Source organism: Mustela putorius, unplaced genomic scaffold (assembly GCF_011764305.1).
Source record: "Mustela putorius furo isolate JIRA1106 unplaced genomic scaffold, ASM1176430v1.1 tig00001451_pilon_pilon_pilon, whole genome shotgun sequence".
Classification (NCBI taxonomy): domain Eukaryota; kingdom Metazoa; phylum Chordata; class Mammalia; order Carnivora; family Mustelidae; genus Mustela; species Mustela putorius.
The window spans coordinates 211,688-235,968 of NW_025421748.1; the positions used below are offsets into that span (position 1 = coordinate 211,688).

The following is a 24,281-nucleotide window of genomic DNA, read 5'->3' on the forward strand; positions in this document are numbered from 1 at the left end:
ATTGAGTCCCACATCAAGCTCCTTGCTCAGCAGAGACCCTGCTTCTCCCTCTGCCTACTGTTCCCCACTGCTTGTGCTCTCTGACAAAAACAAAAACAAAAAAACCCCAAACTTTCCATTCAGCCTTCTCTGGACTCCTATAACCACTATTCTTTGTCACTATGAATTTATTTCATGTACCTACTTCTTTGCCCTTTTCTTTCCAACTTATTTCATTTAGTGTAATGTATTGAAGGTTCATTTATGTTGTAGCATAATCAGACTTTCAGCCCTTTTTAAGGCTGATACTCCATTGTATGTGGATACATTTTGTTTATCTATTCATTCATCAAAGGATGCCTTGTTACCTCCACCTTTTGACTATGAATAATGTTGCTCTGAGCACTGGTATAAAAATATCTTTTTGGGTCCTTGCTTTCAATTTTATTGGGTATCTACGTAGAAGTGGAATTGCTGAATCATATGGTAATCGTATGTTTAATTTTTTAAGATTTTATTTATTTATGACAGAGAGAGGAGAGAGAGAGGAACACAAGCACAGGGGAGCTGGAGAGGGAGAAGCAGGCTCCCCGCTCAGCGGGGAGCCCCATGTGGGACTCGATCCAGGATGCTGGGATCATGACCTGAGCTGAAGGCAGATGCCCAATGACTGAGCCACTGGGGTGCCCTGTATGTTTAATTTTTTGAGGAACTCCAACACTGTCTCTAACAGTGGTTGAACCATTTTACATTCCTACCAAGAATGCACAAGGGTTCCAATTCTATATCCTTATTAACATTCATTTTCCTTCCTTGATCACAACCATTGTAATGGGCATGAAGTGATATCAGTTTGCATTTCCTTAAGGATTAGTGAAGTGGAGAGTATTTTGATATGCTTATTGGTATTTTGTGTTATCTTTTCTTAGAGAAATTTCTTTCCATATTTTCACATTTTTTAATAAGGTGGCTTGATTTTTGGTTGCCGAGTTATAGATCCTTTATTCTATACTAGACCCTTATAAACCATATAATTTGCAAATATTCTCTCCCATTCTATAGGTTGCCTTTTCATTCTGTGGATAGTTTCCTTTGATGTACAAATGTTTTAATTTGGATGAAGATCAGTTTATCTAGGTTTTATTTTGTTGGCTGTGCTTCTGGTGCCATATCCAAGAAATCATTGCCAAGTCCGAGGCCATGAAGCTTTTCCTCTATATTTTCTTCTAAGGTTTATACTAAGTAAACCTAAAGGAAGGCTGATGAATCAATTATAAATAGTGTAAGTTAGACAAAGACTTGAAAAGCACATTAAATCAATATTCAAAATAAAGAATGTAGAGAAATTTATTGCCATTTCAAAGTATAACTCAGACGAATCAGACAAAAAAAATCATTAAGTTGACATTAAAATGTTATTTCACCAGATTTATCTTTAGAAGATTTCTCTCTTAATAGGCGATTCTGTACCTAATATAGGGTAATTTGGTATAAACATACTGTGGATATTTTTACAGGCTTATAAAAGGGTGTTTTATGATGGTCCATCATAAATAAACAATAATATATATTAATATAAATTAATGATGGATTGCATTTTGAGTTTGTATAATGTTCTAGAAAGATCCTACTTTCTCCATTATATATCAAATTGGATAGTCCTATTGTGTTGCATTTGTCAAAATGAGCTCAGTAAAATCTATTATGTCAAGTCGCATCCATTCAAACTATGGAATTCCCCACACAAAACCAACACAAGAATATGTTTTGCTCAAACACTTGCTAATGTTAGGCTATAAAATACTTCTAATTTTCCTAACATATAGCATTTAATTTTAAAATATTAGTCCCTTCACCCATAGTATTTCCATAAGCAGCTTTTGTAGTCCAAAATAAATCCCCAAAATGGGAATGGACACGCTCTCCACCCATCCCCCTGCCAGTGGGGGCCAGAAAAATTCTCCTGTCAAGGGCCAGATAGGAGATTTTAAGTTTTGCAGCCACACAAGCCCTGCTACCTCTGTTCAGTTCTGTTGTGCCCAAAAAACCCAAGCCCGGCAACCATAGACAACAGTAGACGAATGGGTGTAGCTGCATATGAGCAACCCTGCATTAGAGTGAACAATGAAATCTCATCTTAAACACATGGCAAGATGTAACTTAGGGCCTAAAATAAAGATAGGATCTTCTTTCAGGATCCTTTAGGAAAAGCATCATGGATGTCAGGCAAGTATCATCTACTTTAAATATATCTACACAGTTTCACTCTTTTCTTACCCTGAGGTATTTATTAAGAAAGGGTAATTGGTGGTCCAGTACATGAAACATCGCTGGGCATATACTGTACTGAGACAGAAAGTGACATTCTACCACTGTAAGACGCCAGCTCCCAAATAATAATGACTCGGGTAAGAAGCAAGTGCTGTCTTGTTATGTTAAAGGACAATAAGTTCTCCCTGGCAGTGATTGCAGCAATTGAAAGTTATATTTTCATATCTAGTATAGGGATGAAATCGTCCAATATTTTTCTTTGTAGCAAGTAAGGCAGTTGGTGAAGACTCTGAAAAAGGATTATCAGGTGAGCTTTCCGTACAGGTAACTGGATCCAAAATGCGTAGAACCTAAGGAAAATAAGAAGTAATGTCAGATGTATGCTGTAGGGACTCTAAAACCTTTGGTTTTATTGATATAGAACTACCTCTAAAGCCCCATTTCATTTATATGTAATTACCACAAAAAATAACATCTGAGTGATGAATGTGATTGGTTAGAGAACTCAGAGCTTTTCCAGAAAGCTCTAAATTTAACAATGATGTCTAATTATCACCTAGGTTACCTATTTTCCAAAAATGATGAAATTAATGTTCTTTATGGATATTGGTGGAAAAAGTATGAAAACAAAAAATATGATTATATCCATTCTACCTTAAGTGATGTCAATATTTTTTTTTTTAAAGATTTTACTTATTTGTCAGATAGAGTGAGCACAGGCAGACAGAATGGCAGGCAGAGGCAGAGGGAGAACCAGACTCCCTGCTGAGCAAGGAGCCTGATGTGGGACTCATTTGCAGGTCGCTGGGACCATGACCTGAGATGAAAGCAGCTGCTTAACCAACCGAGCCGCCCAGGCGTCCCCAAGTGATGTCAATTTTTAATCCTTAACCAAAAAGCACCCACTGTCTCTCCTCTATGGCCTTTCATTCAACTGTCTAGAATCAGGATTCTGCATTCTTCTAATGAAATGCTATTTCAAAGTTTTTAATCATTTACTTGTAAAAGCAATAGCTTTTCATTTTTCTATTTCTAATGTATATGCCATCTTTTATGCTAACAATCATGTTCCTGTTTCTTGGATTTCATGGACACCATGCTCTCCTAATTCTGCTCTGACTTGTTCTGCTGTTTCCTTTACTGAGACCCACAAAAGGAGGATTTGGGTTGAAATCCTGGGTTGCGTTGAGAAAAACTCTTCAATTAAGGGCAAAGAAAACATGCTTGCTCAAAGCTCCTGTATCTCATGTTTATATTCTCCCAGCGACCCTCACATGAGGTGGATGGGTTATGGGGCAAATGAGGTAGGCACTACAGTTGGAAAGAAACTGTGAAAAGCAGTGGTGAAAAGATGTCAGGAGCTTCCAAATATGGCTAGATATGGCTGTTTCTCTTACTCTCATGTTGTCCAGAAGTGTTTTTTCCTTCCAAGTTACTACCATGCCTACAGAGCTATTGTTAATTTAAGAACGTCCTGGCAGTGTTCTATTTTAGGACCTCTATTTTTCAAATATATTGCTGGGTTTTTTCCATTGAATTTTTGAGATCTATTTTTGTAAAATGTGGTTGGGTGCTAAGATGATGGGTCAAACAGAAGGATCAGAGAAGAGAAAAGCCAGGAGGGTGTGCTGCTATGCAAGCCGAGAGAAGGGAGTGTTCAAGAAAGGTGGGGTGGTCACTTACACCGCAGGCTACCGGCAGCACTGAGAAGGCGAGGACGCGGTTTCCCAACGAGGAGAACAGAGAGTGGGGACAACAAGCGTAGTTCTGGGTCCCAGTTCTGGGTCCCGATTCATTATGTACACAGCAGAGCACCTACTATCTGTAAAGAATTACTGTGCCAGACCTTGAGGAAACACAAGATACAGTCCTCACCCTTAAGGGGCTTACAGTCGGGGGAGAGCGGGAGAATCCAGTAATTACTGTGACACGGTGAAGAGCTACAACAGAGACATGCACACAACACAGTGGAAGCCTCGGGAAGGACCATCTAAGCTTGCCAGTGAGGTGCGGGCAGGGCTGCTGCTTCAAGGCAGGGAGGTGCCAGGAGGGCGGGCGGGCAGAAGCAGGAACAGAGGCTTGAGATACAGTGGCACGTGTGTGCTGCTGAGGCTTGAAGAGCAGGGCATGGGGACACTTGGCTCGTCACCTTGACAAGAGGGGATGCCGTAACGATTCGTGAAAAGCTTCCCACACACTGTGAAGGAGTGGAGAGTCCGGAAGGAGGGAGGACGGGCTCTGTCTGGAGAGGAGAACCAACGCAAGTGGATTTTTCCTTTCTTTTCTTTGGACTGGCATTTTAAAAATGACTGGCAGTAGAGGATGGTCTGGAGGCAGGTCAAAAGCAAGGGGTCAGTACTGGTGAGGAGGCTAGGCAACGAGGCTGGAGGGCAGCTGTGTGGACTTGGAAGAGAGGCTAATTTAGAAGGATCCAACAGGATTTGTAAAACCAACAAGATTATGGGGATGAAGAAAATAAAATAAAAATGGTATCTACCATTTACTGAGAAATTACTAATATACTGGAATCCGCTACGAGCTTTACACACGTTATTTTACACACGTTATTATGAAGTCCTCAAAACCTCTATACAGTGGTATAGTTTACCACGATAGGGAGTAGAGGAAGAGAAGTGGGTTCTTGTTCTTCTTTCTCAGGGGAGGGGAAATAACAGATACAAAAGCGAGGAGAGAAGAGGTTGTCCTATTTTCAGCTATCGGAGATGTGTCTATGGAGATGTCTTGCTGGGTGTGTGTCTCTTTTTTATTTTTATTTTTTTAAAGATTTTATTTATTTGACAGAGAAATCACAAGTAGATGGAGAGGCAGGCAGAGAGAGAGGGAGAGGGAAGCAGGCTCCCTGCTCAGCAGAGATGCGGGGCTCGATCCCAGGACCCTGAAATCATGACCCGAGCTGAAGGCAGTGGCTTAACCCACTGAGCCACCCAGGCACCCCTGGGTGTGTCTCTTAAACCCAGAAACAAATGTATCTGTTGAAGAAGTCCCAAGCATGAAACCATGGGACTAGGACAGTCCCTCGAGAATCTAGGAAGTCTGTGACGAGAGGAAAGGCTCAAGAGTGGGCCCCAAAGGAGGCGGCCTCGCCCTGCCGAACTCTGAGAAAGAGCGGCCAGAGAAGGGGAGGAGCTGGCTGCGCGCCGTGCTGCAGAAACTCAGCGAGTCTGGAAAGCATGGCGAGCAAATGCCTATGGAAAGCAACACACAGAGGAGGAAAAAAATTGAAGAAGAAATCTGAGGGGGCATATGAGAAGACCAAGAAAGTAGAAGGTCACAGAAGTCAAGGGGATATCAAGGCAGGAGTGCTGGTACACAGAATATGGTAACAAAGTATTTGAACATCCATGAGCTTTATTCATGAGAACAGTGAAGCTGGAAGCTACCGGGTAAGTGAGGCTGGCCTGGGAGTACACACAAGTGTGCACAGTTTGTCCAAGGTTCTCACCTATAAAGGTGATAAGACCTTATCAGAGAACTTATGATAATGGAAGATTTTTCTTTTTTAGATGAAGACACTTGGGTGTGTTATAAACCAAAGACAAAAGAGCCGACAGACAGAAGGGATGATCTGGAGAGGCCTGATGAGCCTGGAGGGGAGCGGTGCTTTGGGGAGGGACATCTCTTCCAGTGACAGAAATGTATTTAAGACTGGCTGCCTTAAAGGTAGGCTTCTAGTTATCAAGTGGGACCTTTAAGAAATTTCCTGCCTCTGCCTTCTTTTTCTGTGAACTAGGAACCAAAGTCATCCGCTGAATGTGAGGTCATAGCTTGACAAGTGCAGAAACAAAAAAGGCAGGCAGCTGAACTAAGGACTGGAGTTCTCAGGGTACCCGAAAGAAGGTTGATAACCGAAAAAAAGACACCCAAGAATGAAATCCAGGCAAGCTATGGCAGGAAAAAAAGCCAGGAGAGTGAGCGATGAGATGAAGAAAAAAATTCAGGGATCAAGGGAATGAAAATTATGTGATCACAGGGGTAATCAGAATAAAGAATCGGCTGGAAAAAAGGTTGAGATACAGATCATGGAGAGAGGTGCTGAGCTGATTTTAAAAGTGGAACAGTTCTGGCTAAAGAGAAGGCCTAAGATAGGAGATAGGACCGGGAAACCACAGTATCTGACGGCTCACAGGCATGAACCCTGAATTCACCCAGGACTCTAGGTATCAGGGATGCACTATGTGATGCTGAAGTTATGGGCACATTCATATCTAAATATGGTTATTAACAAATAATTTCTGATGTCAGAACTAATCTATTATCTACTCATGATTGTTGAATTAAAAATTCTACCCTACTTTTCGTATCACAATGAACTCAAGTACAAGAGTCTCAATGATTCAGTAGCTAAAAGACAGGCCCTTCCAAAACAACTATATTTGCTGCTTAAGGACAGAGTAAAAACATTTCAGGAACTGAAGCCCAGAGGAAGAAACAATTTTCTTCAAAATCATAAGCTCATTAGCACGAGAATCAGGTTTAGATCCAATCGGGTTTAGATCCCATAATTCCTAACTCCTAATGCCCAGCACTTTGCAACTTAACATACTTTTCAGTAAGAGGACAGTGTTAGAAGTTCCACAGTCCACCAAAGAGAAATATTTTACCGTTTCAGCCATTTTTTCTGCTGGGGTGCTGCAGAATTCAACCGTTGATAGTATCTTTTTTTGACTGTTAGTGCCAACATTTCCCAGAAGATGAGCATTTACTGCTTTTGCCAACTTGTGATTTGTTAATGCTAGCTCTGCTGTGGTGTAAGGCTGTGTCCTAGGGTAGTAAGTTTGCTCTCTTCCCCACTGCAAGGACACCAGGAGCTCCTCCAATGATCTGCACAGAACACACGGGAACACTGAATATTAATAAGAGGATAAAACATGAAAATCAAGAATACTCAATAAATGAGAAACCTAAAGTTCTTCTGGAATCACAAAGTACTGTCTCCTTTATCTTTTTCTCAGAGGTCAGTAAACTGGGAATTCTGGTAAAATAAGACTATAGGAAGCATTTATATATTTATCAGGTAATTATCTGGAAGTCATTCAGCAAACATACTTCCGAACTGCCCCAGTTTTTTAGTTGTCATATTTTAGTACAGGTAAAATATGTTAGTACACTCACCTAGCAGTGCTAGGACTATTGACTGGACTTGTGTTTGTCACTTGTTTTTTCATGAGTTACATTAATGGATTTCCACTTGATAAACCAACTTACAAATTGTAGGATAAAATGTACTTGGCCATGATATGTAAAAATATATATATATATTCTTTTTATATATTATTAGACTTTTGCATCTATGTTCATTGGAAATGCTGGTCTGTAGCTTTCTTCTAATATCTCTGTCTGGTGGTGGTATCAAGATAATGCTGCCACATAAAGTCAGTTGGAAATTATTCCCTTCTCCTGTTTTCTAGAAGTTTGTGTAAATTTGGCTTTATTTCTTCCCTAGTTGTTTGCTTCAGTAAATCCATTTATGCCTGGGGTTTTCTTTACTGGAAGGTTTTTAACTAAAAATTCAATCACTTGAATTGATTAGGGCTATTCAGGCTATTTACCTTGAGTGCCCTGTGGTAGTTTAGTGTCTTCTAAGGACTCTGTACAGAGTTGTTCATAATATCCCCTAATCATCTTTTTAGTCTGCAGAATCTAGGTAATATGCCCCCTTCCTTATTCCTGATACTGGTAATGTGGTTTTTAATTTTTTTTTTCCCTGATCATACTGCTTAGAGGTTTCTTAAATTTATCTCTTCAAAGAACTAGCACTTGGCTTTCTATTTATTTCTGCTTCCATTATTATTATCTTCTTTTGTCTGCTTAATTTGCTCTTTGCACTTCTTAAAGAGGAAGCTTATATTACCAACAGAACCTTTCTTCTTTTCTACAATGAGCATTTAAAGCTATAAATTTCCCTCTAAACACACCTTTAGTTGCCTCCCATGAAATCTGATATTTTGATAAACAGTTTACTCTTGACCAACATGGGTTTGAACTATGTGGGTTCACTTAAAGGCCAATTTTTTGGATAGATTCAGTATAGTACTGCAGAAGGATTTTCTCTTATGATTTTATTTTACTATATTTTTTCTCTTCCTCATGATTTTAGTAACAATTAACTTTCTCTAGCTTACTTTATTCCAAGAATGCAGTATACAATAGGCAGAACATATAAAATATGTGTTAATCACTATTTATATTATCGGTAAGACTTGTGGTCAAGAGTAGCTATAAGTACGTACATTTTTGGGGGAGTCAAAAGATATACAAGGATTTTCAGCTGCATGGGGGGTCAGTCTCCCCAACCTTTGTGTTGTTCAAAGGTCGTCTGTATTATGTTTTCATTCTTATAATTTCCCATGATTTCTCCTACTTACTGATTCGATTTATAATAATTATAGTCCTTGACTTGTGATGGTTTGATGATTTTTTGACTAGTGATGGTGTGAAAGTGATTAACATTTAATAAAAATTGTACTTTGAATTTTCACCTATTTCTTGTCTAGCAATATGAATACCCATTTTTCTCCTGTTGCTGGGGAGTGTACTGAGCTACACAGTAACGAGGGCAAACAACCAGTACAAGAGTTTTGTACCCACACAGCTGTTGTGTTGCACACTTTCAGCGCTCTGGTCAATTACGGAGATGCCCAACACTCTGACCAGGCTTTGTATTAGATGGTTTTGCCCAAGTTCAGGCTATCATACGGAGCATGCTGAAAGTAGGCTAGGCTAAGCCATGATGTTCAGTGGGTTAGGTGTATTGAATTAATTCTTGACTTATGACAATTTTCAACTTACAATGAGTTTATTGGGTCGCAACCCCATTATAAGTTGTGGAAGATCTATGTACAGAAGTACAAAGCACTTTTAAGGAAGACCATCAATTTTGATAGCTCCAGAGCACATAAAAGTAAACTCTAATACTGCAGAATAGTCCTTAAAAAGATCTCCTTCCAAAGGAAAGATAGGTGTACTTTATGGCTTCTAACAAAAATTATACAAAGCTGCTATAACTATAACCAAAAACTACTTTTAAACCCAGAGATTTTTCCTATTATACCTATAATTAATTCTCTCTCAATTAAGAATGTAAGAAACATGTAGCCTTATCTTTTTAGTCTTCTTCCCTCCCTGGGCATCTATTTTAAAATGCTATTTGAAAAATATGCTCGGGGCGCCTGGGTGGCTCAGTGGGTTGAGCCGCTGCCTTCGGCTCAGGTCATGATCTCAGTCAGGGTCCTGGGATCGAGGCCTGCATCGGGCTCTCTGCTCAGCAGGGAGACTGCTTCCTCCTCTCTCTCTGTCTGCCTCTCTGCCTGCTTGTGATCTCTCTCTGTCGAATAAATAAATAAAATCTTTAAAAAAAAAATATGCTCAATAAAAGTTATTAAATGTAGAAACACTGAAGAACTATAATAATAATAAAAGTTGCAAGAGAAAGAAGAGTTCGGAATGTAAACAAATGCTATACTTCTGGGTAGCTATCATTTCCTGACGAAACTGCTCCCGCTCACTCAGGAGATCTTGAATAGCACTCTGGGCATCGCGATTTTGCCGCTGCAAACCTGCTCTGGAATTGGTTAACTCATCTGCCATCACCCTGGAAAAGATGGAAATATCACATATAAATTCTCTGATGATAACACACTGTAAAGAAGTTACTATACTACCTTAAGTTTCAAAAGCTTACGTAGAAGACTGAACACAGTCAAGTTACTTCTCTGTTTTTAAATCTTCACTAAAAGGTATTTAAAATATTTATGAACTTAGAACATATTGAAGGGATTTAAAAAATATTGTTTACAAAATGACAAAGGTAAAGTTATTTAACTTTCCTATAGAGGGACTTCTAGAATGTATCTGAATCTTACTCTAGATGGATCAAATATTGAAAAACTGATATTAATTAAATGTTTTTAAATACAGGAAATTTTAGAGGAAGCAAAAAAGAGTTGCTTTCTTATCACTCAGTTACCTTCTGGTCCTTAGAAAAATATTAAATAATACAGAAAGTCTTATGTAAAAGGGAAAGTAAGTCTCTCCTCCTGTCCCGCATCCCCATCCTTCTTTTATCAGTCACAAAATACCAATAAAGTTTCTTATGTATTTCTCCAGAAAAAAAATTTATGGATACATCAACATAAACGTTGGGATTATTTAAAATGGGATTATTTTAATACAAAATTTTCTATGCCTTGTTTTTTCATCTGATAATCGTGTTTTTTTATATTAGTACATATAGAGTTATCTCTTTTTTCAAAAAACAACGGCTTCATGTTTTCTTCTGATTGGATGTTTCAAAATTTACTTTACAAGTTCTCTATTAACAGAACTGATGCAAAGTTTTAAAGTATGCTTATTCAGCTGAAAATCTTAAAACTAAAATTAAAGTCTCAGACCACAGTGATTACTGACCAAAGATTAAATTGGTTAAAATTTTGTTAAAGCTGAGTTTAAGTTTTATTGCCCTTAGAATGTTATTATCAGCATTGACAAGGATGTTAAGAAAGCTACATTTGCAATAATGTGTATGACACATGCACGATTTGCCTCTTAATGTGTTCAGTGAGCACAAACTTTCATTCTAAGTCAATAAACAGTACATTCTTTTCTCCACATCCATCCTATACAAGCATTATTAGAAAACAAAGACTTTAAGAGAGCAATCAATTACTGGAAAGTATCACAGACATTAAGATATGAAGAAATACTTTCCTATAAATTTATTTATCGCAATCAGGATTCTTAAAGTTCAGCCTGGAAACATTTGGCGTTATGTAAGAAATCTCTAGAACTTAAATCCACAGTTACTAAACTATGCGCAAAGCATGTTACTAAACTATGCATGAAGCATGTGCCTAAGTGCTGAAAATACAAAGATGGATAACACCCAGACTCTGTTCTCCAGTCAGAGCTGGAAGGAAGGGGATAAACAGACCCCAAATCACAATATATACAGTTGCCCAATGACCAGTGTACCCACAGGCCTAGGGAAGGGCAATGGGGCTTTCACCTCTGTTGGGGAGAGTAGCCTCATCTATTACACCATACAAATAGTTTTATTTTCCATTTGTGCATGTACAGAAAAAGGTTGGGAAGCTCTCATGTATAGTTAATACAATTAAAAGAGCTATGAGAACAGAGCATGGAAGAGAAACAATGTTTGAGTTTTCCAGATAGAAACGGGAGAAATAGTTTTTTGCGGGAGGTTTTTATTTATTTTATTTATAAGAGGTCTGAGTTTAATTTTCTTAAACATTGTAGTAGTAGTGATTTCTACTACAGAGGAGTAACCTAGAATTCTGGAATGAGGGAGAATCTGATGATATCACTTTTTCATTTAGACTCTGTGACAGTCCATACACACTTATAAATACATGAAATACTTTGACAATCAGAGTCCCAAATTCTCACACTACCATTTACTTATTTGGGTTACGGTAAAAAAAAATCTGATAGAGAAAAAGCTAGGAAATGAAGTATTATTTAAAACAAGCAATACCTGCTTGCAAGGAATTTACTCCGCCATACGTCACACTGTATTGACATACGTTCCAGCTGTTCAGAAAGCTGAGCTGTGTTTTGACCTAGGGCTTCATTTTCTAAAATAAGCTGATTTTTCTCACGGGCTAGACGTTCAAAATGGTACTGAAGATCATCTCCAACGGAAGCCACTAGCAACTTCTTTAACTCTCGATTGACCTAGGGAAAATATGACCGTTACAACCAGCTTGAAGTAATGTCAGTGACTTTAATGTGGCAAAATGAAAAAAGAGAAACCGTGCTTCATGTCTATGGACCTCCATTACTTAAAGTGTGCATCAAAAAGCAGTATTACGTATTTAATTTCATAATGTATATAAGCCATCTGTCTCTATCTGCATATTTATATCTTATAGTCCATGGGATTATAAACTGAGCCTCTTCTGGGAAGAGTACCAACCATTATCACCAAAGTTACAACCTGCTTCCAGTCAACACCTGAAGGCAAGAAATTAGAAAACCAAACCAATAAATTTTGCCAAAGAATATGACGGAGACTGTTTTAGTGTTTTTGAAATCTATTTCGGTATTTAAAAATTAATTTCTTTGTGCCACAGGATTTTTTTTTTTTTTTGAGAGAGAAATAGAGTATGAGCAGGGAGGGGCAGAGGGAGAAGGAAAGTGAGCATCTTAAGCAGCCTCCACAGCCTCCACAGCCTCCACAACCATGGTGGAGCCTGATGTGGCTGGTGTTCGATGTCACAGCCCTGAGACCATGACCTGAGCCGAAATCAAGAGTCCAATGCTTAACCGACTGAGCCACCCACACACCCCTATGCCACAGGTGTTCAAGAATTTAAGCAAGGGAAGCAATTTAGGCTATTTTTAAGCATGTTTTTTTACTTTATCTAAAATGTGAAAAATTAAAACATAAATGTCTAATAATAGGTATTGATATATGGTGCAGCAATAGAAGAACACTGTTGGTATTAAAGATGGTACTGTAATAGAATATTCTGTGACACAGGAAAATACTAAAAAGGGCAAAAATGAACTCAATATGTATAATTACGCATTTACAGCTAGATGGTACAATGATAGGCGGTACTATTCTCATTTTCTGTATTTTCTAAAATAATCACAAATAAATATACAATATTTTTATATTTAGAAGTTAGTTACTTAAAAAATATTAAAGACCGGGGCGCCTGGGTGGCTCAGTCGGTTGGGCCGCTGCCTTTGGCTCGGGTCATCATCTCAGGGTCCTGGGATCGAGTCCCACATCGGGCTCTCTGCTCGGCAGGGAGCCTGCTTCCTCCTCTCTCTCTCTGCCTGCCTCTCTGCCTACTTGTGATCTCTGTCAAATAAATAAATAAAACCTTTAAAAAAAAATAAAATGGTTATCTTTAAAAAAAAAATATTAAAGACCTATTTGGATAAGAACTACTAATTATAGTGTCACTTATAAAGATAACATCTAGCAAAAAGATGGAGGGTCTAAGAGAGAAACGAAGGGTGAGGAGTGAGGCAATATTTACCAACACGTAAAGCTGGAAGAAACCCAGCCAAGCACTACAGATCCTTTTCCATTTACACTGAAGATACCAACGCTTACCCAACCGTTCCTTTATCCCAACTATGATGTCTGCATAAGCAAACATACTTGGAGCTTATGGATCCTTAAAAGAGGAATTGTTAACTAGACAACATCAAAGTCTAACTTTGTCTGGAATTTTTAACTATGACTTCCTTTACACCTCAGAGGTGGTCTTGTCCGAAGCACCACGCACATCCATCTTCAACTTTAGAGGACAAGTTCCCGACATATACTAGTCCTACCAGCGGGGCTGACGGAGAAAGAGAAATTTAAGAGGAAACTTTTTAGCCAAAACAGAGGTCATTCCAAGAGGAAATACAGTTTTCTGGACACTTCTGACACAGAAGGCCCAGGTGTAAAGAGCAGTGACGATTAGAGCTACTTGTTCTTACCTCTGTCTGTACTCTGAGCTGGTTTGAAAGACCCTCTTTGTCCTGCAGTAACCTCCTTTCAGAGTTCTTGAGCTTCTCCAGTAGATTCTTAACCTCCGATAGTTCCTTTCTGGGTTCCACAGTTCCCTCTGACTGACCAAGGAGCTCTCCCCTAGGATGTCCCCGAGACTTCACCTTTGCATTCTTGCTGGGGATGTCATGGGTTATAGCAGCTTTGGGAACTAATATTCTTATGGCTTCAACTTCCATTGCTTTTTCAGTGAGAATCTTCCCGAGCTGAAGGACTCCTGGGCTCTCGCCTGGAACTGCTTTCTTCCGTGGATTCTGAAGGATGTGATGCCTTACAGGCGGGACTCCAGAGGTCACTTCAACAGACTTAGGTGTTTCCTCGGTTTCCATGCCATCTCCTGCTCCTCGGACTGGGGCTGGAGTAAGGGTGACTATGAAAGGGAAAGCAAAACACAAGTTACTTCCTAAGAAGAAATGCCAAGGAAAATGCTCAGACAGACTTTACATTCAGAATTACTGGAACTATAAAGAATACAAGAAATTCAGAGCAAAAGTTAAGTTTCAAAACAGGTGTCAATAAAAGATGGAAAAGGCTCAAACTTCCTAAGGTAAATGGTTTCGCTCTTGACTTCTACTTCATAGTATGACCCTGGGTAAACAGCCGAACCTCCACGGATCTCTACTTCACATTCTGGGAAGCAGGGACAGTACCAGCTGTGCGCCACGGCTGTGGCAGGAGAAGACGCAGGAAGATCAAGCACTTGGCACACTGGAGTATGGGTTCCTAAGGGAAGCCTTTCTCTAACCTTTCCAGGTTTGGCTGGGTTCCCTGTTCACGTGCACCTGCAGCAGAGATTCTGCATTTCTCCTTTTTTCTATCAAAATCGTAAATTGACTTTTTTCACCCAGTGCAACTAGTTATGCAATGTCTGTGCCTTCCTCTAAAACCTAACTCTCCTGAGGGAAGGGATAAGTAATGTGCCTTGCACCCAGCACTGTTTGGCTGACAGACAGTAAATGAATGAAAACAAGGGGAGGGGCACAGGACGAGCCTATACATCAATGGTTGTGACGACAGAGTGCGTGGTCGCAGGCTGCAAGCGTGCAGCGTGGTGCCTAATGTTGACCAGACACTGTCTGAGGTAGTGGGGATGTCTATGCTCAAGAAATTACTATCTAAATTAGGACACAGGATGTACATATAAAAAGGTGACAAGTATTACAGGTAATAGGAAGTAAGAGTGCAATATGTGGTACAAAATTTCTACCAGATTTTTACTTCTACAGAAATGTTAACTAAGAAAAATCATGGACCAATCTTTAGTGAATTCATTACTATTATGTTTTTATATTTACACCTTCTAAGGCAAAGACAGGAAATAGAATTCCTAGTTGAAAAGAAAAAAAAGCCAAAGTAGTCTCAATTATGCTTAGATATCAGTACTATGTTCTAATCAATTAAATATTAATTTTTAATTACTAATTAAATATTAATCGTGTTTCACTGTAACCCATGAAGTCAGGAGATCAATTTGGTTAAGAGCAATACTAAGGTCTTATTAAAATTAACCTTTCTTAAGAATTTCTGAAGTATAAAGCCATACTAAAAAAAAGAGACCACATAACACATAAACATTCTATCAAGCAGAGACTGTTGTCACCTTGATTCCGGAATTCTTGTCCTAGAAATGGAATGCTCTGGCAATAACCATAGGAAATGGTAAGCTTGCCCAGGATGATTTTTTTTTTTTTTTTTTTTACCTACAAAGGTCTCTTCTAGCAAGAGAAATACCTAATAAGAAAACCTTCCTTAGTTTTCTATTTTTTAATGAGCTTACTTTTTTTCTCACAAACTTTGTCATACTGATGCAGAAACTACAGAGCAGAACAGGTTATTTTCACACACACACAGGTACCCTCTTGTTCTGAACATTGCATTATTAAAAAATACTAAGAAGAAAAAATTGTATCTGCTCATTACTCTAAAATAACTTCTCATTACTCCAAGTTTCTTCATTATTTTTATATGTTTATAATCATAATTAACTTTATTTTTTTTAAGTTTTTTTTTTTTTAAGATTTTATTTATTTACTTGAGAGAGAGACAGTGAGAGAGAGCATGAGTGAGGAGAAGGTCAGAGAGAGAAGCAGACTCCCCACGGAGCTGGGAGCCCGATGCGGGACTCGATCCCGGGACTCCAGGATCATGACCTGAGCCGAAGGCCGTCGTCCAACCAACTGAGCCACCCAGGCGTCCCCATAATTAACTTTAGAAGCTCAATCTATTTTTCCATTTTGCTGCATTCTTCCTCTTTTTCATCTTATGACATTATTTCTTCATGTTAATATAACATTATTTACTTATTACTCTGTTGTTGGGGATATTTATGTTTTTTTCCAATTTTTCATAAAATAATGCTTTAGTGAATACTTCTGCCTACAGATTTTTCTCAACTTCTGGATTATTTCTTTTGAATAAATTCTCAAGAATAGAATTAATGTGCCAGGTGAAGACCGGTATTGTTAAACTGCCTCATGAAACAACTCTAGCAATGTATCAGCAGATCTATGCCTTACACTCTTATTTAATTTTATTTTTTGGTATGCTCAACCCCGGTGACCTAATACAATAATCAAGACGTTAGTGCCAGAACGTGTAGTGTTTGGAGTGGTGTGCGGGCCAGGAAGCACTTAGCAGATGTCGACCTGCGCTGCTGCTGCTGTTCTTTAAAAACCCAAATTAACTCTGTATCTTCATGAAAGGGAGAAAGCTGAAGTTATGTCATCAAATATAATTCTTTCATTTTCTTATGCTCAAGTCTTACGAAAGTGCATCACTAGACTTTAGAACTATTTTTTCATTTAACAGATTTTTGGGGGGAATTTTTCCTACTTATATAGCAGTGTACGGGGAATCTCGAGTTAGGTCAGAGAAGAGGTGCAAAGACATGTGGTGTATACCGTGTTCTATTTAACAAAACATCTTCCATTGGAATAAAGTATTTTGTCATTTCCATACTGAATGTTCACTTGGGACTTAGGACTAACTCCACCTTCAAAAAGATGAACAAAGGAGCGACTTCAGAAAGGGAAACCAAGTCTGGTATTTCAGGTCATGCTGCAGCACCTTAGCACTTCGGAGATCTGCCACTGAATGGTTTCAGGAATGAAGGCCTGCTCCCATGTTCTTGAAATCTGCTTTTTAAAAAATTCTAACTCTATCTAAAGCAAATTTAATTCTGTCACTAAGACATTCTGTCATTTACAAAGTGATGCTGAATCATGAATTAACTACAGATTAATTAAAAAAAACAACAAAAAGACAAACTGGAGCCAGACCACTCAGGTCCACTGAAGCCAAAGAAGTAGCAGGTGTGACGCCCTGTGGTGACTAAACAGGATTTTTAGGCAAATCACAACATTGCTGAGTCGGAATTTGGGGTAGTGGAGATTCAAGAACAAGTCAAGTAGACACTGCAAAATTTAAAAGGCAAAGGAACATTGACAGGTATTGGAAAGAAACCTCTTCCCAAAGAAAATACATCATAAAATGCCAGTGAAGCGATTCTATCAACTTGGTTCAGCCTCAGTTTACTCCTGACTTTTTACATCAACCACCGTTACTTACTCAAGCACTTACGGACACGACAGCTGCATGACATACGCCATGGCAGCTGTCGCAACTCAACTCGGGAGTAACTGCGCTTCTGGCTAATGCACGCAGGCCAGGAGGGGAGTGGGAGTCCCGGCTTTCCATCTTCTCACTGGGTAACTGGTCATCATTCTGTTTCCCTTATGACACATGCAGAAACCTTTATTACACACAGACTAAGCAGAGTCCGGGACACACTCGGAGCAGACGGTCTCTCAGGGGAAGGCGATGATCGGTGGTACCAGCTCCACAATTAGAGGAGTGGTGTGAGTAGAGCAACACGTCAGCCCCCATTCCCCACTCTTCGAAGGGAACCAACAGAACAATTCTGCGATCACATCAACAGCACTGCTACTTGTGATCAGGTATCAAAGAACGACATGTGTCTCAGGTTTATGGCTCATTCTTCTGCCTTCCCTGAAGATTACTAAAATGCAGGTAAAGAACAAATGAACTCTGTAACAGGAGTGGGCAAACTTTCTCCATAAAGGGTCAGAGAAATATTTTAGGCTCTGCCGACCATGAGGCAAAATTGAGGCTAAGAGACAGGTACTTACACAAAGAAGAAAAAAAATCATTTTCAAAGATGAAACTCAAATAAGAAACTGAGTAAGTCTTTTTTGTTGTTTTTTTGTAATATATGTCTAATAATGAGAAGCACAGAATTCTTTTTTGTTTGGGATGACCCTTTGCTTAAGTGGGATTCAATGCTTCCCATCACCAAACTGATCTGTAAGTATTCTCTGGAGGCTGAGGGTCATCACTAGCCAACCCTTGCTCTAGAATACTGAGGCATTTTGGGGCGCCTGGGTGGCTCAATGGGTTAAAGCCTCTGCTTTCGGCTTAGGTCATGGTCCCAGGGTCCTGAGATTGAGCGCCGCATCGGACTCTCTGCTCAGCAGGGATCCTGCTTCCTCCTCTCTCTCTGCCTGCTTCTCTGCCTACCTGTAATCTCTGTCTGTCAAATAAAGTCTTAAAAAAAAAAAGAATAGGATTTTATAGTCTGTCATTAAAGAAATATTTCTCCTTTTTTTTTTTATAAAACTGCAAATCTAAGAAGACAGACACTCCAAGTCCATTGAAAGGTGCAGTAGAAAGAACACTAGACTGGGTCAAAATACCTTAGGTCCTGTTGCCACACACTGTGTGTCGCTGGACAGATCGCTTCCCCTTACTCTCCTCTCATCCCTCAGTGCTTTCAGAACAAGGCAAGTATCAGAGTGTTTCAATATAATGTTTTTCTCACAGACTGGACTGTTGGGAGCGGCACAGGACAGGGTCTGCCTCCCAATCTCTGTATTACTTGCTTAATGAAATGGTGCTTGGAACAGAAGAGTAAGTGCTTTCTGAAGTTCATCAATGTTCATATGCTACTGAGATATCATTTTAACATCTACTAACTAATTTAAAAACTGCTCACCCTGTTTTCCACACCAGAGCATTAATTCCTAACTCAGTTATAGTCTGATAAACTTTTCAGAATATACACAGATTCAGCTAGCAAACAGTGAAACAGTTTAGGGACTGTCACTCAGTAATCTTCAATCAATCAATTAATCAATCTATCTATATATGTGTGTGTGTGTATAAAGATTTTATTTATTTAGTTGAGATAGAACGTGGGGGAGAGGGAGAAGCACGCTCCCCACTGAGCAAGGAGGTCAATGAGGGGATCAATCCCAGGACCCTGGGATCATGACCTGAGCTTAGGGCAGACGCTTAACCGAGGCTTAACTGACCGAGCCACCCAGTGGCGAAATCATGTTAAAGACAATGGACTTAAGAGTTAGGCTCACGTTCACTGACACGGAATCTAAACATTCCTTCTGTCACAGGTTCCACGAGTAAAGAGTTCCCTGGTCAAGCGAGCGGGGACGGGGCTGAGCACTCCCCTGCTCTGCCGCTTCACAGTGTGCATTAGTGTGCTAGAGGCTCTGGGAGTCCCATGATGTACTCCCTCCTTTAGTCCAGAATTTCCCATATTTATCTGCCCAGGGATTCCTTCTTCACCTAATACCTGTTATTCCAAAGAAAAAGTGTTAAAGTTAGGCTATCTCATTTGATTCTAAATATTTAAATGTCTCAGCTATTCCTACTTGGTTTACTTTCACTAAACTGTCAACTTTAATATCTGTAATTTTAATCTAGCTCTCAAGAACTTTTAGGATTCAAACCCTCATTTTTGAATTTTTCTCTTTATTACATGTTTCCCATTCAATGAAGTCCTAGCAGCAACTGCGCACCCCTCTCATGGTGACAGTTTTGCTCAATGTCCACTGAGAAGAAGTTCTGTTGCTATAAACCAATGTTGCTTTTCTTGTGAGGCAGTTATAGGAAGTGCAAGCAAATGAGAGATGTCAACCATGGTAAGTGCACCTGGTGTTAGGCCATGCAGTCCATGGAGCCTTTGTTCACTAACAACGGCTAATGTTAAACAAAAAGAGGACGAACAGCTGAATTACGCACCTCACTGTAAAATTAAGATCAAATGAAATAAGGTATGTGAAAGTGCTTTATAACTCTAATCCTCATTACAAATGGGTAATAACAAATAAAGACAATTACTTTCACAGAGGCCTTGCAATAACTAACTTTCAATCACTAATGACAATATTGTATTTAGGTTTTGTTTTTTGCCAAGCACCATGCTAGTGACTTTCACTTTAGTAACCATTTAATTGCTCTACTTTTTCATTAACCCCCAGTTTATTACTTTCATTACGCTTTTTGGTTTGCTTATTTGAATACTATAAAAGCTTTCTGGTGACCCTGAAATGCTGTTCACACAGCTGAATAAATTCAATTAAATATTTATTGGCAGGATCTTTTCTTCTTTGCTTCCTAAACAGATTTAAATACACCCCTCCTTTTAACAAGATTTTATTTATTTATTTGAGAAAGAGAGAGGTAAATCAAACATGGGGAAAAGGGCAGAGGGAGAAACAGACTCCCCACTGAGCAGGGAGCTGGTGCAGGGTTGGGAGTAGGGTGGGCCCCTAATCCAGTATGACTGATGTCCTTATAAAAAAGGAAGAATTTGTACAGAGACAAACACTGGGAGAAGACCATGTAAAGATAAAGGCAGAGATCAGGGCGATGCATGTACAAGGTAAGGAATACCAAAAACTGGGGAGCCTGGGTGGCTCAGCTGGTTAACGCCGGTGTTCTGCTCAGGTCCTGATCCCAGAGACCCCGCACTGGGCTTCGTGCTCAGCGGGGAGTCTGCTTCTCCCTCTCTCCGCTCATTTTCCTCTGCTCACCGCCCAACCCCCATGCTCACATGCTCACTCAAATAAACAAATAAAATCTTAAAAAAAAAAGAAAAGGAAGGAATTACCAAAAATGCCAGCAAACCACCAGAAACTAGAAGAGAGGCCTGGAATAGATCCTTCCCTAGTACTTTCAGAGGGAACATGGCCCCGCCAGCATCTTGATATCACTTGTTTAAGTTAGTTTGTGGTGGTTTGTTACCGGAGCCAAGCAAAACCACGCAACACCATAAAGTGTTTTGTACCTCCTCGCTTGTCCATCTACTTAAATCTTTAAAAATATTGTTTACTGAAATCTTAATCTTCTAGTGGATAGAAAATATAGCTGCAAGGCTGTGGTTTTACGCTAAATGTTTAACTGTGTTCAACAGGAGAAACGAGCATAACCCCGGGGGTCTAGGAGGACCGCGGGGTAAACACCGCATTACGAAACCGCAGAGGAAACCTGGAACAGCTGGTTCCCAGGGGCTCTAGGAGAGTTACTTGGCTCCAATCGCCTTCATCCTGTGGTCCGAAACTGCATGTTTTAAGTACAATTATCATCAAAAGAACAACTTACCTTTGGCTTCTAAACCTTCAAGAGTCGTCATTTTTTAATCAATGAAAGTGCACCTCAAACTTCTACCAAAAGCCTAAAAATGAATAAAATGAAAGACTTAATAGCATATAAGGACATCCCCCAGGTCCCCGTAAGGCAGAGGCGCCAGTGTTCTGCTGGTCTCCGCACTTCGCGCACACGCGTCTCACAGGCAAGGTCACAGGGGCCCCCGCAAGGCTGACACAGGCCTCAACGCACTGCGGGCCGTTCGCTTTCGGTTCGTTTCGCGGCCTCCCGGAGCGCTAGCAGGCGCGGGTCCCGAATTCCGGCCGAGGCGCTGCGGGGACGTCCCTGCAGGGTTCGGTCGCTGACAAGCAACGGGAGCCGAAGGGCTCACTTTCTCCGGGGAAGGGGCGACGCGAGTGTCCGCCCCGGGCTCGCTCACCGAACCCGGGGGGCGCTCCCGTTTCGTTTAAACACTGGACACAGGCGCTCCGGGTGCGCAAGGGGCCCACGTGCGGAAACGCGTGCGCGGTCTCCCAGCGCGGACCAGGCGTCCCGGGCGCCCTGGGAAGGAGGTCGCGCCGGGGCAGGGGCCCCAAGGTGCCGAGCTGCGCGTTCGGCCGCCACTGGATTCGCCGTGAGAGGAACCCATCTGCCTCGGACCGCCCGCTCCTCGCCCGCGGACAGGCCTCCGGGGCGCCTGGGCAGAGCGGGGAGCCCTGGCCCCGCGCGCACCGGCCCGTCCGCGCCCCGCGCCCGCACAGCGGGGTCTGTCCTCAGGCCCCAACCCGGGGAGCGGAGGGTGCGGAGGGGACGGAGGGTGCGGAGGGGGCGGAGCGGAGGGGACGGAGGGTGCGGAGGGGACAGACGGAGGGGACGGAGCGGAGGGTGCGGAGGGGGCGGAGGGGACAGACGGAGGGACGCCCGACGGCGCGGCCCGGCCCGCCGGCTCTGCCGACGCCGCAGCTCCGGCCGGTCTCCCTCCACAGACACCCCTGAGCTAAGTCCACAGCCTCAGCGCCAACCCGCAAGCCGGGCCGCGCGCCCTCCCCACACCCTCCGCCGTCACTCCGGCGGCCCCGCGGACGCCTCGCCCCGCTCCTTACTCTCCCGGCTGAGGGTCACGAGCTCCGCGCCAGCCTGGCCTCGCCCACTCCCGGTCAGCCCGAGTCGCCCCGCCCCGGCCCTCCGCACTTCCGGTGCTCTCGGCTAGCCACATCCTGTCCCCCGGGGTTCGCTTCCGGAAGAGTTTTCCGAAAGAGAAGGGTGCATACGCTCTGGGGGGTCTCAGAACTCGGGCAACCCCGCACGCACGGTGGGAGGCGCCGCTGAGTGGGAGATGCGCAGACGCCGACGGCGAAGCGAGTATTCGGAGCCCCGGCGGCCTGCGCGCTTAACTTCCGGGTCGCCTGTCAACCAACCCTAAGTGATGACTCCAGAAAGACCTGCGCGGCGCCGTGGAGGGGGCGGGGCAGGCCCAGTGGGCGGAGCTCCACGTCATCCCAGCCATTAGGAACGAAGGGGGCGGGGCGGTGGCGGCGTCGCACGTCCGGTAGTGGGCGGGGCTCTGTTGCCCGAGTAACTGGGCGTCCTCGGGAAGGCGGTCTCCGCCCGCGGCCGAGGTCCCCGCCGCCTGTGCTGCCCGGGACGATGGTGAGTTCCAGGCGGGGCCGGAAGGACGGCTTCGGAGCCCTGGTGGCGCCGCGTCCCACGTACTGGGGCGGGGGGACGCTCGCAGGCGCCCCGGTTTCTTCCACGTCCGCTCCAGCTTCTCCCTCTCAGGGGCTGGTTCCGCAGTTTCCTTCCCTCCCGGTGCGTGCAGCGCCCCGGACGCCGCTTCGGTCCTGCGGGGACCCTGCGGCCGGGGAGCGGGAGGTGCGGGGCGACCATTCGAAGTGTCTGCGTTTTTCAAGTTCTCCGCGCCCCTTGCCGGGCCGAATCCGAGACGCTGCGCGGTGCGTGCGCTGTGCGACACCGGCCCGCATCTCCCTGCGTCGCGGCGGGTGCCCTCGTGCTCGCGGGGCGGGTGCCCTCGTGCTCGCGGGGCGGGTGCCCTCACGCTCGTCCCGCGGGTGCCCTCGCGCTCGCCCCGGCGGGTGCCCTGCTCCACGCCCGCCCCAGGGCCTGAGGTCGAGCTGCCCTGGCGTCCGTCCCGTCTAGAGCGGATTACCTTAGCGGCAGGTGCTTCTGAGCGGGAGCGCCCTGACCAGCTCTTGGGAGAGCTTCTGGAAGGGTCCCCAGGAATTCTGAATCCGTAGGAATGGGGCTTGGCATTTGCCTTTTCAACGCGCCGGCGGGTGACGTGCGCCCGCGCGGCTTTGAGAGCCCCGGTTCCCGTCGCCTCGCGGGGCGCGGAAAGAGGACGGTGGCCCGAGGTCAGAGCCACGGAGCCGCTCCCCGCCCTTCCCTCCAGCCGTCCTTTCCGTGACCCCGTTGCCCCGGCGCGGTCCCTGCGGGGCTCTTTTCTCCCCTTCCAGCCGCTGCCCCTCCCCCGCCTGCGTCCTCCCGACGGAGCCGGGGTCGGTCTTCAGCCGCAGGCCCAGGCTTCGCCCCCGTGTGTACAGCCGACCCGTGGCGAGGGCTGATCCGCTGCCCTGGAGACCTCACGCCCCCACGCATTGCGGGACTGCTGGCTCCCGCGGATCTGCGTTCTTCCCCGCGCTTTCGGCCTTTCTCTGCTCCTCCTGCTCCCGCGGGTCCGGGCAGATGCAATCACGCGGCTCGTGCGGCTCGTGCGGAGCTGCCCAGGCCTCCGTCCATGCGGGAGCTGCCCGAAGCACAGCATTTTCACCGGCTCCGACGGCCCCTTTCCCATCCTCGGTTCTGTTCCCCGACTTGCTCTTGAATGGCTTCGCTGACGCTGCTCTCGTCTAAGTTTCTAATGGCTTTTCCGGGTCCCATCCAGTAATTTCAAAGTTTATCTAGCTTTTCTGTGACAGCCGAAGCGCATGAGCTTTCATTACCTGCCCCGGCCCCGGCCTTGCCTGCTTTCGAATGCCTTTCTCTGGGGCTCCGTCTTTAATAGTTTCAGTAGTCAGTGCCTTTGCCTGGGGTGATTTCATCCCCACACGAGTTT

The 24,281-nt window shown here is 43.2% G+C and overlaps 1 protein-coding gene and 1 long non-coding RNA gene across 9 annotated transcripts; one reads left to right on the top strand and one right to left on the bottom strand.

The window, feature by feature from the left end:
- Positions 1–1,301: 1,301 nt before the first annotated feature.
- BLZF1 (basic leucine zipper nuclear factor 1) lies at positions 1,302–22,645 on the bottom strand. 8 transcript variants are annotated; one of them, XM_013058362.2, is made up of 8 exons: positions 22,627–22,645; positions 21,224–21,296; positions 13,735–14,174; positions 11,765–11,964; positions 9,734–9,862; positions 6,873–7,092; positions 4,400–4,492; positions 1,302–2,600 (listed from the first exon to the last, which is right to left on the bottom strand). In XM_013058362.2, the coding sequence occupies exons 2-8, from the start codon at positions 21,252–21,254 to the stop codon at positions 2,415–2,417; spliced, it is 1,299 nt and encodes a 432-aa protein (XP_012913816.1). In that variant the 5' UTR covers positions 21,255–21,296; positions 22,627–22,645; the 3' UTR covers positions 1,302–2,414. The 8 variants fall into 8 exon arrangements, with proteins under 8 accessions (XP_012913816.1, XP_012913818.1, XP_044943694.1 ...); XM_013058364.2 differs by lacking the exon at positions 22,627–22,645 and adding an exon at positions 22,520–22,623; XM_045087759.1 differs by lacking the exon at positions 22,627–22,645 and adding an exon at positions 22,480–22,617.
- Positions 17,573–21,227, top strand: LOC106006205. Its single transcript, XR_001180144.2, has 3 exons — positions 17,573–17,833; positions 19,619–19,761; positions 21,036–21,227. It is a non-coding gene; the product is annotated as an uncharacterized LOC106006205 (long non-coding RNA).
- Positions 22,646–24,281: the final 1,636 nt, after the last annotated feature.